The 17498-nt window shown below is 53.2% G+C and overlaps 4 protein-coding genes across 4 annotated transcripts; 2 read left to right on the forward strand and 2 right to left on the reverse strand.

Annotated features, from left to right (window-relative positions):
• Nucleotides 1-1451: 1451 nt before the first annotated feature.
• NECHADRAFT_46733 (uncharacterized protein) lies at nucleotides 1452-3872 on the forward strand (the record flags this gene model as incomplete). Its single annotated transcript, XM_003048651.1, has 6 exons — nucleotides 1452-1699; nucleotides 1762-1819; nucleotides 1874-2757; nucleotides 2808-3179; nucleotides 3227-3438; nucleotides 3490-3872. The coding sequence occupies 6 exons, from the start codon at nucleotides 1452-1454 to the stop codon at nucleotides 3870-3872; spliced, it is 2157 nt and encodes a 718-aa protein (XP_003048697.1).
• Nucleotides 3873-4635: 763 nt separating this feature from the next.
• Nucleotides 4636-7006, forward strand: NECHADRAFT_95422 (uncharacterized protein; the record flags this gene model as incomplete). Its single annotated transcript, XM_003048652.1, has 4 exons — nucleotides 4636-4749; nucleotides 4809-5054; nucleotides 5117-6235; nucleotides 6290-7006. 4 exons carry the CDS (start codon nucleotides 4636-4638, stop codon nucleotides 7004-7006), a joined length of 2196 nt encoding a protein of 731 aa, XP_003048698.1.
• A 510-nt stretch (nucleotides 7007-7516) lies between these two features.
• NECHADRAFT_46498 (uncharacterized protein) lies at nucleotides 7517-10010 on the reverse strand (the record flags this gene model as incomplete). Its single annotated transcript, XM_003048831.1, has 6 exons — nucleotides 7517-8581; nucleotides 8632-9124; nucleotides 9219-9268; nucleotides 9318-9366; nucleotides 9525-9756; nucleotides 9833-10010. 6 exons carry the CDS (start codon nucleotides 10008-10010, stop codon nucleotides 7517-7519), a joined length of 2067 nt encoding a protein of 688 aa, XP_003048877.1.
• Nucleotides 10011-15065: 5055 nt separating this feature from the next.
• Nucleotides 15066-16717, reverse strand: NECHADRAFT_83647 (uncharacterized protein; the record flags this gene model as incomplete). The annotated part of the gene is made up of 3 exons (XM_003048832.1): nucleotides 15066-16098; nucleotides 16147-16537; nucleotides 16657-16717. 3 exons carry the CDS (start codon nucleotides 16715-16717, stop codon nucleotides 15066-15068), a joined length of 1485 nt encoding a protein of 494 aa, XP_003048878.1.
• Between the last annotated feature and the right edge of the window lie 781 nt (nucleotides 16718-17498).

The raw sequence follows: 17498 nt of genomic DNA on the forward strand, positions 1-17498 counted from the left end.
GCATCATCGGCATCAACGCCGATGGGTACAGCTGCAGGACTCTCTTCAAGACCTTGATCACCAGCAGATGCGACAGCTGCAGCTCCTTTGGCTATTGCCTGTATCTGGTCTCACGCAAGAGAGTCTGCTACATGTGCTTCAAATACCGTGTCAAGCATTTCCCCGTGAGGAGACGCTATGTCTTAACGGCTAGTGATCTCTGGCGAGGGAAGATATCTAGACGGCGCGGAAAGATGGCCAGACAGTCCCAGACGTCAAACACCACTGACACGTCAACTGACACCTCGCAAGACAATATCCACGTCCACTGTCGCGTGTCGTTGCGTAACCATCAAGGCTGAGTGGACATCGCCCACCGAGCGCCGGGCCGGGAGGGGCCTAGAAAGCCAGCGGGGAGATGGCGCTGGTCACGGGGAGCTCGGGTGGTCGCATGAGCAACGGGTCTAGAGCGATAGTTGCTGATCCGAGGCGGAACTCGGGGGCGAGAGCCGAAGCGACGAGCCGGGAATAGCGTGATCTCTCCTTCGGGAAGAGTGGAATGTTGAATGTCGCCTCTTGGGGGCTATTGGTGGGACTGAGCACGCTATTGGGGATGCATGTCGGGGACTTGGCGGGACGTGAAATGGACAGCTGCTGGATGGAGAGTATCTTGGAGATAACTTCAGAGGAAGCAGTCAGTGCGCATAACTAGGTGAATCTGAAGTTATTCACGCAGTAACATTCAAGAATTGAACCAAAGAACCTGGTGGAGTCATTCCGTGGGGGTTCATCAATCTCGCTGCCTGAGGCTATTCCCAATCCCACCATACTGGATCCAATGCCCATCCGATCCGGCTAGATCCATGACACAAGCCCCCTTGCTTTGCGATGGATATCGGGGAAATCGGGGAGTTTGACAGGATGCAAGACGGGGGGGCCACAGGCGAAAAAACGCCAATGGGGATAGCCGACGACCGATGCCCGTCGAGAACCTGAGACCCGGGAGAAGCCTGTATCCATTCGATCTTGAGAATCGGCAACACTAAATGGACATCTCGAGATGAGAGATTGCGAGATGCGAATGAGGAGATCACAACTGCCTCTTGTTCTCACAACATGACCTATCCTAATACTTAGAAACATCACATCTCGTGCCCTTCTTCCCCTTCTGGACATTTGTCCCTAACGCACACCCCCTTCATCCCGGCGTGTCCGTTCGCCCACCGACAGTCCGACATCCGTAGCCCGCCGATCCGCCACCCTCGGCGGCCGGCTCGCTCAACAGCCAAACCCAACCTCACGAATGAGCAAGCAGAGAAAAAAAATCGAGATTCCAGTTCCCTGATCCTCCTCGGAGTTGATCCAACAACCCCCTCCTCCCTTCAATCCCTTCGAATTAATCAAACGCAGCCTATCTTCCCCCGACGACCCGTCTCTTACCTTTTCATGATCCTTCAACTCCAACAGCAGCCATGACCAGGACCAGCACTCCCTCAAAGGCAAGCGGCGGATCCTCGGCGGCGACGGCTCCCGCCCGGCGTTCGGCAGCCGGCCGGCCTTGTAAGGCGAGGTCGCTCGCCTGTCGAGAGTGTCGCGACCGCAAGATTCGCTGCGACGGAGCGCGTCCCGTGTGCGACTCTTGCTGCAGGCGAGGACTTGGCGCTGACCAGTGTGTGTATCCCGAGATTGAGCACGAAGGCTCCATCGCTTCGTCGCGGAGGTGAGTTTTGGACGAATTGGACAATCGTGTCATGGAATGTTGGGGCTGATCTGATATCAAAGCTATATTCGCGCCCTTCAGAAGAGGGTTCAGGAACTTGAGGAGAAGGAGAAGCATCTCGTAGGTTTCTTTGTCAACTAACACTGTCGCATAGTTGACTTATCTCTCTTATAGGAACTCGCTGTCCAGGGTCGAGATGCCTTTGCCGCAACTACGCCCTCACACGATGACGCCTGGAGGAAACAATCCAGCTCCCCCGGGGCAATCTCCGAACAGCCCGTGCGACCTATCAAGCCTCTGGACCACGTCCTCCCGCCCATTCATGGCGACTCTAGCTATCCCCTCTCTGGCTTCCCAGCCGGAGTTGGCTCTCTTCCCATGGCCCAGGAACCTGCAGGCTACTATTCCCACCCTCACCACATGGGCGCCAGCCCTCCATTAACCGATGATCTTGAAGAAGCCTCGCATGCCAAGGCTTCCTCCTTTGGCTCCTACTCTTCCAACGTCAAGGCGGCTCTCATGCTCGAAAAGATCTCCCTCCCACCAGCGGACCTCATGGACGAGTTGCTTGCCGAGTACTTTGATGTCGATTGGATCACTCTACCTACTGTTCACCGTCCGACCTTTTACCAACGCTATCATCGGCTCATTGCCGTCGCCAATTCACGTTACCGTCGTGATATCCCACTAGAGGAGGCAACGGAACTCGCCGCGACCTACTCTCTTCTCCTCGGCATGCTCGCCATTGGTCAACTCACAAAGTCACCTGCGGAATCAACTACATCGCAAGCCTCAAACGCGTACGAATTCCACCAGCAAGCGAGGCCTCTCCTCCTTATCGACTTGCTATCCGTGGCGTCTCTTCCAGTTGTGCAGGCTCTGATCATCCACGCGCGGTTCCTTCGACGGATGGGTATGGGTCAGGAGAGTTGGATGTTGACGGGCATGGCGCATCGGCTAGCAGAAGGCATGATGCTTCATGTGGAGTTTCCGGGAAAGTCTCAGTCTGAGCTTGAGGAGCGCAGGAGGACTTGGTGTGCTTGTGCTCTGTTTCTCAGGTGAGCAACCCAAACTAACATAGTAGATGAGTTGCTAACAATCAACCTAGGACACAAAATTCTCCTAGAAACCAAAAAACAGCAAACTTTGGGACCTTCCCTCAAGAAATCGACGACGAATATCTCGAGACTGTCCCACACAACCCACGCAGAGAGCAGCCTTCCAACGCCCCATCAAGGATTTCTTTCTTCACTCAGGTGTTGAAGCTCTCCGATACGGTTCTTCAACCAGTTCAGGATGCCTACTTCAACCAAAAAGCAGGCAACAAACAGTCTATTTCAGAAATCCTTGGAACTGCCTTGAATCTCGATTGTGTGCTTGAGGAATGGCAAGCTGCTCTCCCCGAGCATCTTCGCCTCAAGTTCCCCTGCACGCAAACTGAGGCTGTTTTCCGTCGTCAAGCTACTCTTCTTCGCATGAGGTATGTTGAATAATTCCTGCAGCAAAAACTCGACTAACATTCTCAAGGTATTTGGAAACAAAGGCTCTTATTTCTCGAGCAGCGATCATGAAGCTTGTCAGCAGCCATGCTAGTCAACCAGCATCCATGGTGGCCAGATCCATGCTCAGTGGACTCTTTGAGTCGTGCTATGCTGCGAGCGTTGAGCTGGAGGATGTCATGAACCGTGAGCGGAGACTGGTTACCTTTGACGGGCCCCCTGAGAGCCATGCTGTAATCTGTAAGTTCCCAAGCTCCTCAAGACCAAAAGCCTCTGCTAACCTTCTTTCAGCTCTTTGCATAATAGGCATGACTCTCACTATGCTCTCGAAGCACCCTCTCTTTAGAGACATTGTCACAAACCCGACCCCAATTAATGACGAGGTCAGACGATGCCTCGTAACAGCCAGACAGTACATGACATCCCATCACCCTCTGGCCGAAAAGTTCATTCACGCCTTGGAGACGTCCCTTCAACCACCATCAAGGGGTGCATCTCCACCAGGCGTGTTGGATCCGGCACTCGAGTCAAGGTCTGTTGGACCCGTTCTATCCAACTTGACTGAGAATCCCGGTGCTGTGGAGTTGGAAGTGCTCGAGGCCTGGTATAACAGAGAGCAAGGGCTGGCAACTGGATGTGAGATGCCTGTGAGCGAAATCGTCTCCCTGTGGTAATCGGATGGAATGGATAGGAGTTTTCTTTTAGCGACGTCAAGATACCCAAGCAAAAATTAAGCGATTCATTTTTTACACTTCAATTATGATCCCCGTAACCTGAAACCGGATGCCTCTCGCGTTGGTGGCTCAGATGGCCAACCCAGGCGGCCGAGGCGCAGCTTGACATCAACCAACAGAGGTTACATTTATGCTTTAAGTTCAGATCATTTAGCGCTGTGTTCCTTGCTCCCCAGTTCAATTACTGCAGGTGATTGGCCATAGTCATTACTTGTTGCATTGCGGCAGTGTCGTTGGCTCTTTATCACATCTACAAATCTGCCTATCACTCTCAGCTTTAAACCCATGTCGCAAGCAAAGGAGCAAAGGCGATTGCCTGCCCATGCTGGGTTATCTATTCGTATGTACCAAGCCTTGTTTGGCCTGGGCCCCGTCGGGCTGTGAAGCATCAGACTGTGATTCACTGTTGGCCATCACTGGCGGGCACTGCAACAGGCCAACGACCTCTTCCTTCACCTTCCATAGAATCCCATCTTCCCATCAGGGTGCCTTGTCAAAAGGCTTTCTCCTAAGTCTTAGGGAAGTGAGCGCACAAACATAAATTCACGAAATTCCTTCTCCTCCTCTTCTCTCTTCCTTCACCTCTCATCCTCCTCCTCTTCGCCCTCCTCACCCTCACCAGGACTCACCACAACGTGAAGTGCTACTGAACAGCAACCCAAATAGACCTGCGCATCGAGAAAGTCCTTCTCCAGTCATCAAGATGGCACTTTCAAAGCCCATCAAGTCGAGCGTGGGCCTCGGGAACCGCGTCCTCCTCGACAAGATGGACAGGCTCCGAGGGCTGGGCATCTCCAACCTCGTCGCTCTTCCTCAAGTGAGTTCTTTTCGCACGCGCGCGATACGTTTAGCCCGCAATTGCTAACACTCTCTTAGATGGTCGTCGTCGGTGATCAGAGCGCTGGAAAGTCGAGTGTCCTCGAGTCTCTCACCGGCTTCCACTTCCCTCGCTCCGTCACACTCTGCACCCGCCACGCCACAGAGATCATCTGTCGTCGCGAGGAGACAAAGAACATTGTCATCTCAATCCAACCCGCGGATCCAAACAACACAGAGGCCCAAAAGTTTCGCCGTGAGACCAAGGACCTCAATGCTGAGGAGTTTGCTCAGATCTTTGTGGATGTACGTTACACACTCTAGTCCAACCCCTCGTAAAAGACATCTCTAACCAAATCCCGAACCAGGCGGCCAAGGTCATGGGCATCAAGTCTGGCTCTGAGGATGATTCGACTGGCTCTGCTTTTAGCCGCGATATCCTCCGCGTTGAGATCAGTGGACCGAACGAAGACCATTTGACTGTCATTGACGTCCCCGGAATGTTTGAGAACGTCACCCCTGGCGTCACGACAAAGGAAGACATTGATCTGGTCAAGGACATGGTACGGAACTATATCAGAGAGTCTCGCACCATCATTCTTGCAGTCGTCCCTTGCACTGGCGATATTGCCAACCAAAAGATCTTGACCCTGGCCAAGGAGGTTGACCCGGAGGGCAAACGAACACTGGGCGTCCTTACCAAGCCTGACCTTGCCGTTGAGCAAGCCACCAAGGCCGTCGTCGTCAACCTTGTGAACGGGAACCGCCGTGACCTTGTTCTGGGCTACTGTGTGGTCAAGAACCGAGGTGCTGACGACACCTCTTCGAGCGCTGAGGAGCGCAACCTCAAGGAAGAGAACTTTTTCAGAGAGGCACCTTGGAGCAAGCTTCCAGCAGACCGTCTTGGTATCCCAGCTCTCAAGGCTCGGCTTCAACACCTGCTCATGGACCGCATCAAGAGCGAGTTTCCCAAGGTGCGCAGCGATCTGATGACGATGCTCAAGAAGAACGAGGCACTTCTCGAGAACATGGGAGAGTCACGCAGCTCCACCGAACAGCAGCGCGTCTATCTGGGGCGCATCGCTTCGCGCTTTACGCAAATCAAGAATTGCGGTCTGGACGCATACTACTCTCGCCACAAGATCTTCCACGAACAGGAAGAGCTGAGGCTCATCACACGCATCCGCGAGATCAATGAAGCCTTTGCGAACGTCGTGTTTGACAAGGGCCACACCAGAAACTTCCAGCCGCCCGGTGAGAAGGAGAACGAAGAAAGCTCTTCGGGTGACTCCGACGTTGAGAGTCAAATGACCATTCGAGACGATCTGTACGATGATGACATGACCTTTGTGATTCCGCTGGTGGGAGAACAGGAACTTGGTGATAGCATCCTCCATGAAGCCTACTGCTGCCCTGACCCGGAAGAAGACATTCTGGCCTTCATCGAGAAAGAGTACCGCTCATCGCGTGGCTACGAGCTCGGAACTGTAAGTCTCAGCCAAACCTGTGATACTAACCACTCTTACTAACACGTCTCATAGTTTGGCGGCGAGATGCTCCCCACCAACTTCAAGGAGCAATCCAAGAAGTGGTCTCCCATGGCTCGAGCTCACGTCTCCAATGCCATCCTCATCGTCCACCACTTCATCCGCAGTGTCCTCGACGCCTGCTGCCTCGATAACACCATCCGCGATGAGCTTTGGAACTTTATCGTTGATGACCTCCAGGAGCGGTACCGCCGTGCCGTCGACCACACCGAGTTCCTCCTCGAGGTTGAGTTCGAGGGCAAGAGCATCACGTACAGCCCTGCCTTCAACAAGAAGCTTCACGGCACCAAGTTTGCCCATGTCGAGGAGCTCGGCAAGAAGATCGAGTCAACGATCAACAGAACGATCAGTCATCCCCACTTGGGAGGGGGCACTGCAGGTCGACAGGCCCGGGAGATGGTGGAAAATGGCCTTGGAGGGTCAGATGACCTCGCATCCACCTGCCGCAACATCCATGATGTCCTGCACACATTCTACGACTTTGCCCGGACCCGCTTCGTCGATGTCATCTGCCAGCAGGTCATCGACCACTTCCTCCTGTACTCGCCCAACGGACCCCTCACCGTGCTCTCTGAGGAACTTATTCTTCACATGACACCCGAGAACCTTGAGACCATCGCTGGCGAGGAGATGTGCAGCCGCGACCGCCGAGAGAAGTTGACTCTTGACATTGCGAACTTGAAGGAGGCTCTCAAGATTCTCCGTGGCTGAGCGAGACTGGTTTGCCTGACTGTAATCATGCAGCAACCAGTTGTTGGCACCCAGAGATGTTGACGAGATCCATTTCACGGTGTATTGCTTTCTGGTCTAAAACCGATGTTTACACTGGGATCAGAGGTGATCATGGGATAATACCCTTTTGTTGGAGATTCAAGATGCTTTGTTTGCTGATGGCAGGGAATGGATTTGCTAGTTACCTAGGCGGCGCATTGGCATTGTAATAGATACTTACTGTAGATGAGAAGTTTTATGACCCCAACTATATCATGATACCTCACTCGTCTCTGCGATGCAAATATTAGGAGAATATTCTTCGTATTCGTGATTCATTCGTCCAAGGGCAAGGCTCCATGTTCCACAAGAAGCCTCCCCTTGGTTGTCGTTTCTTCTCGACAAGTATGCAAAGCAAACATCTAAGGTATCATTGTCTAAAAATCAACATTTCCAACCAACGCCATGAGTAAAATGCCAACCGGACGTGACCGGTGTAGATGCCAAGCATTATTCTTTGAGCAGGCTGCCGACATCCTGCAGCTGCACCGAGTTCAATAACGGCGGCGGTCCTCCTCTGTCGATACGTCCCCAACCGGCTCCCCAGCTTGGTGGGGGTTGCGGGGGGCTCATCGGAGCGGGCACCGGAGCACCTGCTGGGAAGATGTCGTCGTCTGTTGTTCCTGAGCTGCGAGTGCTTAGTGCAATCTCGTTCGTTCCGTTGCTTGACTTGGCCTTGCGGTGTCTCCTCCAGAAACGGGGTCGTCGAAGTCGAGACGTCTCTGCCATTAGCTCGGGTGATGTCATGATTCCAACACGGTCCGACTTTCGATGCTTAGAGAAGTGGCCTGGTCGCGATCGAGGATACGAGAATCCTGCAGGTTGACCACCGTGGAAAGGGTTCCATGCCCTTAGTTTTGGGGAGCCGAGGCTGATGCTGCCATTACAGCCTGCATTGTAACTCGTACGCGGCTCACCTGAAAGCTCCTCCAACGTCATTCCCTTGGTCTCAGGGATCAGGAGTGAGACAAGAGTACCAAACAGCATGAACAGGGCAAAGAGCTGGAGAAGGCGGTGCAGGTTTGGCGAGCATTCGGCACCCTTGCAATCCTCGGCAGAACCCTGACGCACCAGGGGTATGCTGATGCACTGAGCAATGATAGCTCCAATCTTGCCCATGGCCGCCGAGATTCCGTGGCCCGTAGATCGATATCGTGTAGGAAAGCATTCTCCTGGGACAATAAACGTAGTCGTGTTTGGGCCGGCGTTGAACAAAAACTGGCCAATGATGTACAGGGCAAGCAAGGCTCCCCGCGTCAAGCTTTTGTATGCGAACCCGAGAATGCAGAAAAGGATTGTAAGGAGAAAGAAGCCAATCACCTGGAGTGGCTTGCGACCGAAGGTGTCGATAGTAAAGATGGCAGTCCAATAGCCAGGTAGAGAGCCTGCACAAGTCAAGATGATCATTCCCACTGCCTGGTTGTGAAGTTTTTCGTAAAGCGTATCACCTGTGCCATATCCAATTGCCTGGAGAACCACGGTGTTGTTGAGGCCAAGGCCATAGAATGCGAGATCCTTGGGTAGATGTTAGTCGAGTCAACGATCAAGTAGACGAGAAGACATACCAAGAAGAACCAGGACAATGTAGTGCCCAGAAGCATCTTGAAATTAGCCCATATACGGAAAAAGGCGACAAGGTCAGACCAAGAAGCACGTGGCACGTTGAGATTGCGCCCAGCAATGCGTTTCGTCCTGACCTGGTGTACCACATCGAATGAGCCCTTGGATTTACTCGCCACATATGCCTTGATATCGGCATCAGCCTTCTCCACATCGTGTTCGATATCAAAGGTATATCGAGGCGTTTCGGGGATGGTGATACGGTAATAGAGAGCAATGCAGGCCGGTACTGCGCCCACTCCAATGATGATTCGCCATGCTCGGTCGGCAGCCAGGCGGCATTCGTATCCGCATTTGCTCTCGTTAGCAGCGCCGATGAACGATTCCTTGAAAGCGACGGTCGTGATAAGGGCTACGATGGCTGCAACAAGCTGTCCAAGACCCTGCATGGAAAAGACGGCAGCCACCATGGCGCCGCGCCACCTCGTCGGCGAAAATCTAGCGGGTTGATAGTCAGCTTGACTCAACTTCGTTGACATCGCGTGGGCGACTAGGGCAGCCACAAAGTTTAGATCAGTGCACAATAACTTACTCCGACGTAATTACACTGGATAGTGGATAATCGCCACCGATACCAATGCCCTAACCTTAGTCAGTACAGACGACAGAGGTGCAGACCTTGAGGGCTTACCATGATGATCCGCCAGAAGATGAGCAAGCCAGTTGAACCCATCGCTGGGCTTGAGGAGATGAGACAGCAGCAAAGCGTCGCTAGGATGATGATCCCCAGTTCGACACCGTACATGCGACGTCTTCCAAAGCCACTAGTTGAGTTGTCAGCATAACTGGTCCTGCTAACGAAGCCAAAGTGAGCTGTTGAACGCATGGGGTTACATACTCTGCCAACCAGCCAAACACAACCATACCGATGACGATTCCTGCACTGGTAGAAGCTTTGAAGGCCTGGTTCACCGGGTCGGGGAGGTATCCATTGTTACCGCTGAAGCCGTTCTGGGGGTTTGGGTCACCCCAGAAGACAACACCAAGCAGAGCAGTTACAAGGTTGATGGCAAATATGTCGTAGGAGTCGAGGAAAAATCCAACGCCTGCCACTAATACTGCGCGAACATCTGTATCGCAAGTTTGGTCAGTACTCGGCGTACAGCAACTCGGCCCGAAATAGGAAACTCCGAAAATGTCACATACGGTATGCGCCAAAAGGGACCTTGTCAATCTCAGACAAGGCAAGTCTTCGGCGTAGGTTAGGGTCAGAGATGTGAGAAAAGTCGTTAAAGAAGTTGTGAAATGCGTTGTTGCCGCCGTAGGTACGGTCCTGTGAAGGAGTCGCAGGTGGAGGGAGCATATCGTCGTCGTAGTCGGGCATTTTGAAATTTATGGCGAGTAGATATCGGGAGCGATGATATCCGTAATCGAAGACATGAGTTGATCGGGATGAAAATGCGTCGATGTGTGTTTGGTGATATTGATCCCCTCCACTTTGTCGTTTGGGTGGGTTAGATGCCTTCGGGAGGCAGCATCGACACCAAGGCTGGATTCTCCTGAGGATGTGATGTCTTCAATAACCAAGTCAACCGTTGCTGAGAATGCCCCGGCTCCGAAATATCCTCCTCTTTCTCTCAGAGCCTAGGTCTGGCTAGAGGCTACTGAGTCAAGCTCCAGAATCGGTCCGCAACACTCGGCAGGGTCCGGGAGAGCGCCGAGGAGGCCGTTACTGAACGATGTTCCAACACACACAATGCTATTGTCCCTTCCCAAGCGATATCCTAAAACGAGACCAGTGACGAGTTATCGAGGACGGAGGAGAGTGCCGTGACTCTTCGGATGCGGCGCCGAGGTGGATTGCGATGTTGGGTCGGCCGAGATCGTAGGAGGGCGCGGATCGTCTGTCGCGAAGCGTGGGTGGATGCGATGAACGGAAGGTATTACCAAGAGGGAAAACACCCGGCTCCTCTGTAAATTAAAGTGGAATGGAGAAGCAAAGAGGAACAAGATGTATCGTCTTTTCCCAGGAAACAGAGCGACAGCGGATGCAATGCAAATGGCTGAGTCGAGATGGGCAAGTTTGGGCGGGATACCTGACAGATGGGATGCGGCCGGGGGATATAGCGTGCCTGCCCAGGTACCTTCCACGGATGGGGGATGGCATGGTGGTGGTTTTGAGAAGGTCCAAGCCAAGTGGGGACGCTTCCACGCACGCCTTCCGCAATGGAATCTCTGGCCAAGCCACTGGAAGCCGAGGAAGAAGCAAGATGGAAAGTCCACTGCACACCCACTAAGACATCCCCCGAACCACTGAGATTGCGCTGAGAGCCCACTGGAGGGGACGTCCACAGCACGCACCTGGACTGGGAGGGCAGGAGCGAATGGCTGCAGAGGTTCTGTCACTCCCTAGGTAAAGGCCCGACAAGACAAGCTCACCGTGCTCCCGGGCACCCAGGCGGTTCTGTTAAGCACCTCCTCCATCGAGCATAGGCTGGAACCCCGTCTGAAAATGACCAGCTCGAAGCATCTCATCCAAAGGGATCCAGGGATTCAACCACGGCTAGGCTCGTAGAGGAAGGCTCCCTGTCCGAGAAGCCCGTTCCAGAGGCCCCGCCCTGTCCTGCAAACCCTTGAACGGCTCCACACCCCGGTCGTCGACTAAAAGACCGCTAGAAGCTTGAGGAGCCAATGGGAAGCCTACGGAGCCCAGTGACTGAACTCGCCCTGGTGGAGAAAGTGTCCGCCTCTTACTCTGGAAGGGCTGCCCCCCACTTCAAGGGTCGCTCTGTGTGTCTCTCGGCGAGCGTTTTCCAGGGAGTTGATTTTCCAATGAGCGAGAGCGGTTGGGGCGATGAGGCTGTTTGAGCCTTCTTTTGATCATTTGGAGGCGTCTGGCAGTTGGTTCGCTTCAACTTGATGGAATTTCGTTCGTTGTCTGGCGGTTGAAAATCAGAGTTGATCAACAGGACAGGCCCCTCGCTCGCCCTGTCTGACAACCTTGCCCCTCTTCCCCCTTGTTTTTTCCAGAATGAATCCATCAGACTTGCTGCCTCAGGCCTCAGTCAGGTTTCCTTCTGTCAAGGCTTCCAGAAGCGATAGACTCATTCTATCCATGGATGGATCCACGACACTCCGTAATGCCGCATCAATGTCCCTTCCAGGCTCCATGCATCATCTCGCTGCGGTCGCTTTCGCAGATCTCGCCGACGGGGAATTTAACCGGCCTCTCTGGCCGATGCACTTGATCGACGCTTAAGACAACAGTTATTACCACCATCTACCAAAATCGATGCATCTCCGGCTTGCGTGTCGTCAATGACGATGTGGTTTCAATGATCGGCGATGGCTTCTGCTCGCCATTCGACAACAGGACGATACTTTTACTGCCGCTCCCCTCACACGACATCACACACATGGCCGTGTCAGCATGTGTCTTTCAACACCCTCAACACCATGCTTCTGGAAAAAAGCACCGACGACTAAGTCAGTGGGCATTTGCTTGTACGTAACACCCACTGACCGTGCAATGGCCGCCCCATGGCATCATCACTGAGAAAGCAAATGATGATGAATGACGGATCCGCTGCTATTGTTATGACTGTCCGATCCTCGGCCAGCAAGCTCCATCCTAGCTGTCTGCTGTGCTCCCAGTCACTGGGTCGTGCACGCCTTGTCGCATTGAAACCAAGTCGAGCGCACGCTTCACAGGCGGCGCCGGGAGCCGTCACCATGTCCCATCCGCTATGGACACAGGTGAAACGGTTGCCATCCTTCTCTTTGGCGGGGGGCAAAATCATTCACTCATCACGAGAAGAGAAAAAAGACTTCAAACACTCGCCGCCGTGCTTCTCCACTTTTCCGTCTTCGACAATGCTTCTAGCCGTCTTCTCAGTTTGCCACAGCATGGATCAAGGGGTCAAAATGACATGCGGCTCGCCTGATGTTCCAAAGTTGCACTCACTCTGTATTACGGGTCTCCATCTAAGTTTGCAGGCATTGCCGGGCCCCGTGCCTGAATTTGTTTGGTAATCTTGTCAATCTGCGACGCTTGCCGCCCGGAGCCGTTGACACGAGGACGACAAGGTCTTATCAACAATCATCAAAGCAAAGACGCATTTAGCTTGAAGCCATCAAATGAGCCAGCCAATCAGTTGCCCTCCATCACCTTTACCGACGGAATGCATTCTAGCCAGCCTCAGCAACCTACCTCTTTGGACATCGGCTTCTTCACATTCTCCCCTCAGCGCCTCCGAGCTCTCGGTCTGTCTTCTCTTCTCGCTCACTCTGACAGGGGCCTCTTGTCTCACACCGAGCCAATCGGTTCTCCACGTGTGTCTTGTCGACCTGGCCCTGTCTTCCCCACATCTGGCGTCTCGTGGAGCTAGGTGAGAGTTTGTATCCATACCTGGCCGCCGCTGCGCTCGTCTCACCCTTCTCCCCTGCTCCCAGCTTCCAGCTCCCAAGAGCTGGTGCAACCGCTCGCCCCGAATCCGCATACAGATACCGAGGCTCTTATCAAGTGAGACCTAGCAGTGGTGAAGAAACGAGGCGCACAGGTTCTTGCAAGCCAAGAAACCACATTGACAAACGCGACAATTTAATTACGAGAGCAGGCAGCACAGCCAAGAGTGTAGGATCAACGAGTAAAAGGAATCACTTACCACATAGAATCGTAATCCGGAGGCGACCCCCAGGAGGCACAGCAACCCTGCTCAGCGACCAGACAAGTGGGCTTCGGGAAGGAATCCCATGCGCCGGTTGGGCATGCTCTGAAGCTGAAGCTTCAAGGTGCTCCTATTCCTTGCGAAGGCAGTTTCGCGATACTTTCATCGCCAACTGTGATTGTTGGTCAGACCGTCACATCATCGAACCCGACGTCTCGGTTCGTGGGTCTTGGCTTGATGAACCCCCTCATATGACACTCTTCGAGACAAGGCAGTGCAGATCCTGGTCACTTTGAGTTCTCATGGTATAAGCTTTACCGTCCGTCGCTGGACACATTCCGTAATTGAGGCCCGGGTCAACGGAAAGGCGTCTCACGATCTTGACTTTTCGATCTCCCAGCCACCAGTCCCAAGAGCTTAGTAGTCTCGATGTTAGTGACAAGACTTGCGGCAAGCATATCTTGTCGGTTAGGTCCAATCCCGGATTCTAGCTCTACCTTTCTTGTTGAAGCTGTTATCCCGCTGGCCGAGAGCTGGGTGCTGTGTCCTTAACCTAAGAGCACCAAAACTCGCCGCAAGCTATGAAAGAAAATCTGAAATAGGGGACAAGCACTGTCCATTTTCTACAATTAGTCCTCCAACTTGGACAAGAATAGATTCCAGGCGCCATGGAGAGACTCCCTTGCATATTTGGACCCGAATGGAACAGTCCAGGTGGATGACCGTCTCGCGAAACCTAGGGGTGGACCCAATTGAGTTGTTCGACTCACGATCCGATTCATAATACCGTTTCTGTGCTTTGTAATATTCAGGCCTTTCGGTTTCCCTTTCTTTGCCGAATCACTGAGTCATCCTCTCATCTAGCCAACCATACCTAGTCGACGTATTATACAAACGCTCGTGAAACGACTCATTCAGGCAAGCCAGCCAAAGCATCGCCGCTTCGCATTCTACACAGCCTGGACACACGCTGAAACGAAGAAGCAGCCAAAACTAATCTACCCTTTTGCAAATCTTTAAGTAGGGACAAATTTGCCCACTTTACTCTCACTCATCTCATCAATGTGGAGAAAAAGAGGTTCGCGAAAGCCAAACGCCCAGATCGATAGTTCAGTTGCTAGATCCAAGAGGCACGCGACGACCCTGTTTCTATTTCCAATAAACATGAAACTAGCGTCCGCAAAGTTTGCATAGAAATATCCAGGCGAAGGAGAAACGTTTAAAAGCCCCTTGCACACGGGGAGGCGTCAAGCGCCAGGTTGGACTAGACTATACCAAGGCAACAGAGGCGCTTTTGAACTCCTGGTAATCTATGTACATGAGATCTAGACCTCGCCAGTGAGTCTGTTATCAGTGAAGCTTTACGACGACGAAACGATAGTGGCATAGTACTAGATGGCACCGGGAAGGGGTAGTTTATACACCACACCGTCAGCTTCACAGCTCCTCTCGGAACTTCAAGTATCCAAGCCGCTCTATGAGCTACTGTTCTCTAAGCATACAATTACTCAACCCAGGTCAACTCACGAGGTCGACAAGCCAGCTAATGCACGGTGACCTGACGCTTCAGTTACGAGGACATCAATCGAGCTCTCTAAGTGGCCCATCGAGTTGAGAAGCAGACATACAGGCATGTATCCAAAAAGCAATGGTTATGAGTTTACAATCCGTCTTACATTTCAGCCATCCATTCCTGTTTATATCTACTCGTCTTTTGAGCAAGGAAAAGCCATACATGAATCTCTTTTTGTTTTTTCTTCTTTCTCATCGACTCACCAAGCGGTGATGTCCTCCACCTCTGCCTCGCCAAAGGTGCTCGACTTGGTCAGTTGTCCTACTGAAGCCTCCTCAGGCGCACCGCCATCCTTGTTCATGATATCAGGCAGCACCTCCTTGAGGAAGCCGAGCACATAGTTGTTGACCTGCTCAAACTGCAGCAGGAACGCATCGTGGCCCTCAGGACTGTCGATACGCTCCAGGCGCGCGTTGGGAACGTGCTGCGCGATCTCTTCCTGCTCAGCAAAGGTGAAGAGACCGTCGCTCTCGATTCCCAGAACGAGGGTGGGTTGCTGGATCAAGGCCAGCGCATCAGCAATGGTGTCTGCCCGGTTGCGCGAAACGTCGTGCGTGTCCAGCTTGCGAGTCATGGCAATGTAACAGTTGCTGTCGAACCGCTTCACAAACTTGCTACCCTGGTACCGCAGATACGACTGAGCTGAGAAATAGGTCGACTGTGGCAGCTCACCGCCCGTGAGGCTGTCCTTGTTGGGACCGTGGAACTGGGGGTCTGCGGCGTTGTCAGGCACAGCAGGTGACGCGGTAGCCAAAGCTGGAGCATCACTAGTGCTGTTGTGACGAGACAGCGAGCTGCGCTTGACAACATGGCCGTCGTTGTGGATGTGGAAGTGCGCCTCTGAGGGGGTCGAGGGACGCGGTCGTCCACCGATAGTCTGAACCTTGGAGGGGTCGGGGATGTTGCGTCCGAATCTGCTCTCGAAAGAGTTACGGCTTCTGTAAGTGAGCAGTGCAGACATGCGCGCAGCACCCAGACCCGTGGAGGGGGGGTCCTCAAAGGGGTAGTATCCATCGTCGTACTTGGGGTCGGCGTAGATGCTCTGTCGCTGAGCCTCACCCCAGCTGATACCCCAAGCGCTGTGTCTGCTCGAGGTGGCAATGGGAACAATGCATCGGATGTAGTCCTTGCCAAAGTAAGCCCACTCGAGCACAAACATGCCACCAAGAGATCCGCCAATCACGGCAGCGATCTGCTTGACGCCTAGGTCGTCAAGGAGGAGTTTGTGGAGGCTATCACGGTTAGTTTCTAGACCCCAAAGCGTTTTGACCTTCACCTACTTGACATCATCTCGGATAGTTGTGAGAGGGAACTCGGGTCCGTATCGGTCCTTAGTTTGGTCACCATCCTTAGCAGTTACTGGGCTGGCAGTTCCATAGGGACTGCCCAAGCTGTTCATGCAAACGATGAAGAACCTCGATGTATCAAACGCCCGACCAGGACCCCCAAGCAGAGGGCCCCACCAATCGCTCACATCGGCGCTTCCAGTAAGCGCATGGCAAATCACCATGGCATTAGTTCCATCTGCGTTCAGCTTACCCCGAGTGGTATAAGCGACGGGGATATTGTGGAGGGTTACTCCGGACTCGAGAGTGAACTCTGGGATGATGGCCAGTTGCTGATCGGGAATCAGAGCAGCAAACGGGTTCTCAGGTTGCGAGTGCGTTCTTTCTTATAGGTATTCAGTCATCGGTCCTCATATTAGAATGGAGATGACTCAGGAAGGGGATGATAGGCAAGGGATGAAAGAGCAAACAGAGCGATATGCTAGAGACTAGGGAAATACTGACCATAATGCTTCTGAGCCGTGCCATTAGAGGCAGACCCTTCGGCTTCTGTAGCGGTCGGCATTGCTTCTTGGTCGCTGTAGAAGGTCTCGCGATAGAGCAGAGACTGTTGTAGAGAGAATCGGGCCGGGGTCGCTCCAGACTCGTCCAGGGTTGATATTCGGGCAGGTAGACCCCGAGAAGCCGTGAAACACCAAAAAATTGGACCCGATGGATAGCCAGCTGCTAGTTAAAAGTAGTTTCCAGCTTGATTCTACCAAAAGAAGTGATTCCCGCAAGTTTAGGTGAAAAAACCCCGTCCCTGCGATGGCGTAATTCTGCCCGTCCCCAGGACCGGCTGGGACTTGACCAATAGCGTCGCAGGCGCAAGAGTCTGCTCTGCGTCAAAATCGGCCGGGAACGGAGGTCAGGTGCGACGTCACGTGAATCGTGACATTCCCTGACTGGGACTGCGATACGTATCTTCCCCAACCGTAGTTGGCCCGTGCGTGCGTCGTTGCTCCAGCGCGCGTTGGCAGCCTTGTTTCCCCAGTAAGGCTGCCAAAACGTCGTGACATGCCTAGTCTGGAGCTTCGCATCGGCTTCTTCTGCTTCAACCTCATCGCGACATCTTCCGTCACTTGAACGGCACCTCCCCCGACGCCGCCGGTCTAGCTGCAGTAGCAGTCATCGCGTGCCCCTTCCTTTTCTCATCCTATTTTCCTCTTTCAATTCATTCCCTTGGCCTTGTTCGCGCGACCACCACCTTCCCCACCTGAAACTCCTTTGTCGTCAAAAGTCAGTCTTTCTCTCCGCGCCGACGGCATCAGCAAACACGTGCCACATTTTCAACCTTTCTGCTCCGT

The sequence above is a fragment of the Fusarium vanettenii genome (genome assembly GCF_000151355.1).
Source record: "Fusarium vanettenii 77-13-4 chromosome 8 genomic scaffold NECHAsca_10_chr8_2_0, whole genome shotgun sequence".
In the NCBI taxonomy this organism is placed as follows: Eukaryota; Fungi; Ascomycota; class Sordariomycetes; order Hypocreales; family Nectriaceae; genus Fusarium; species Fusarium vanettenii.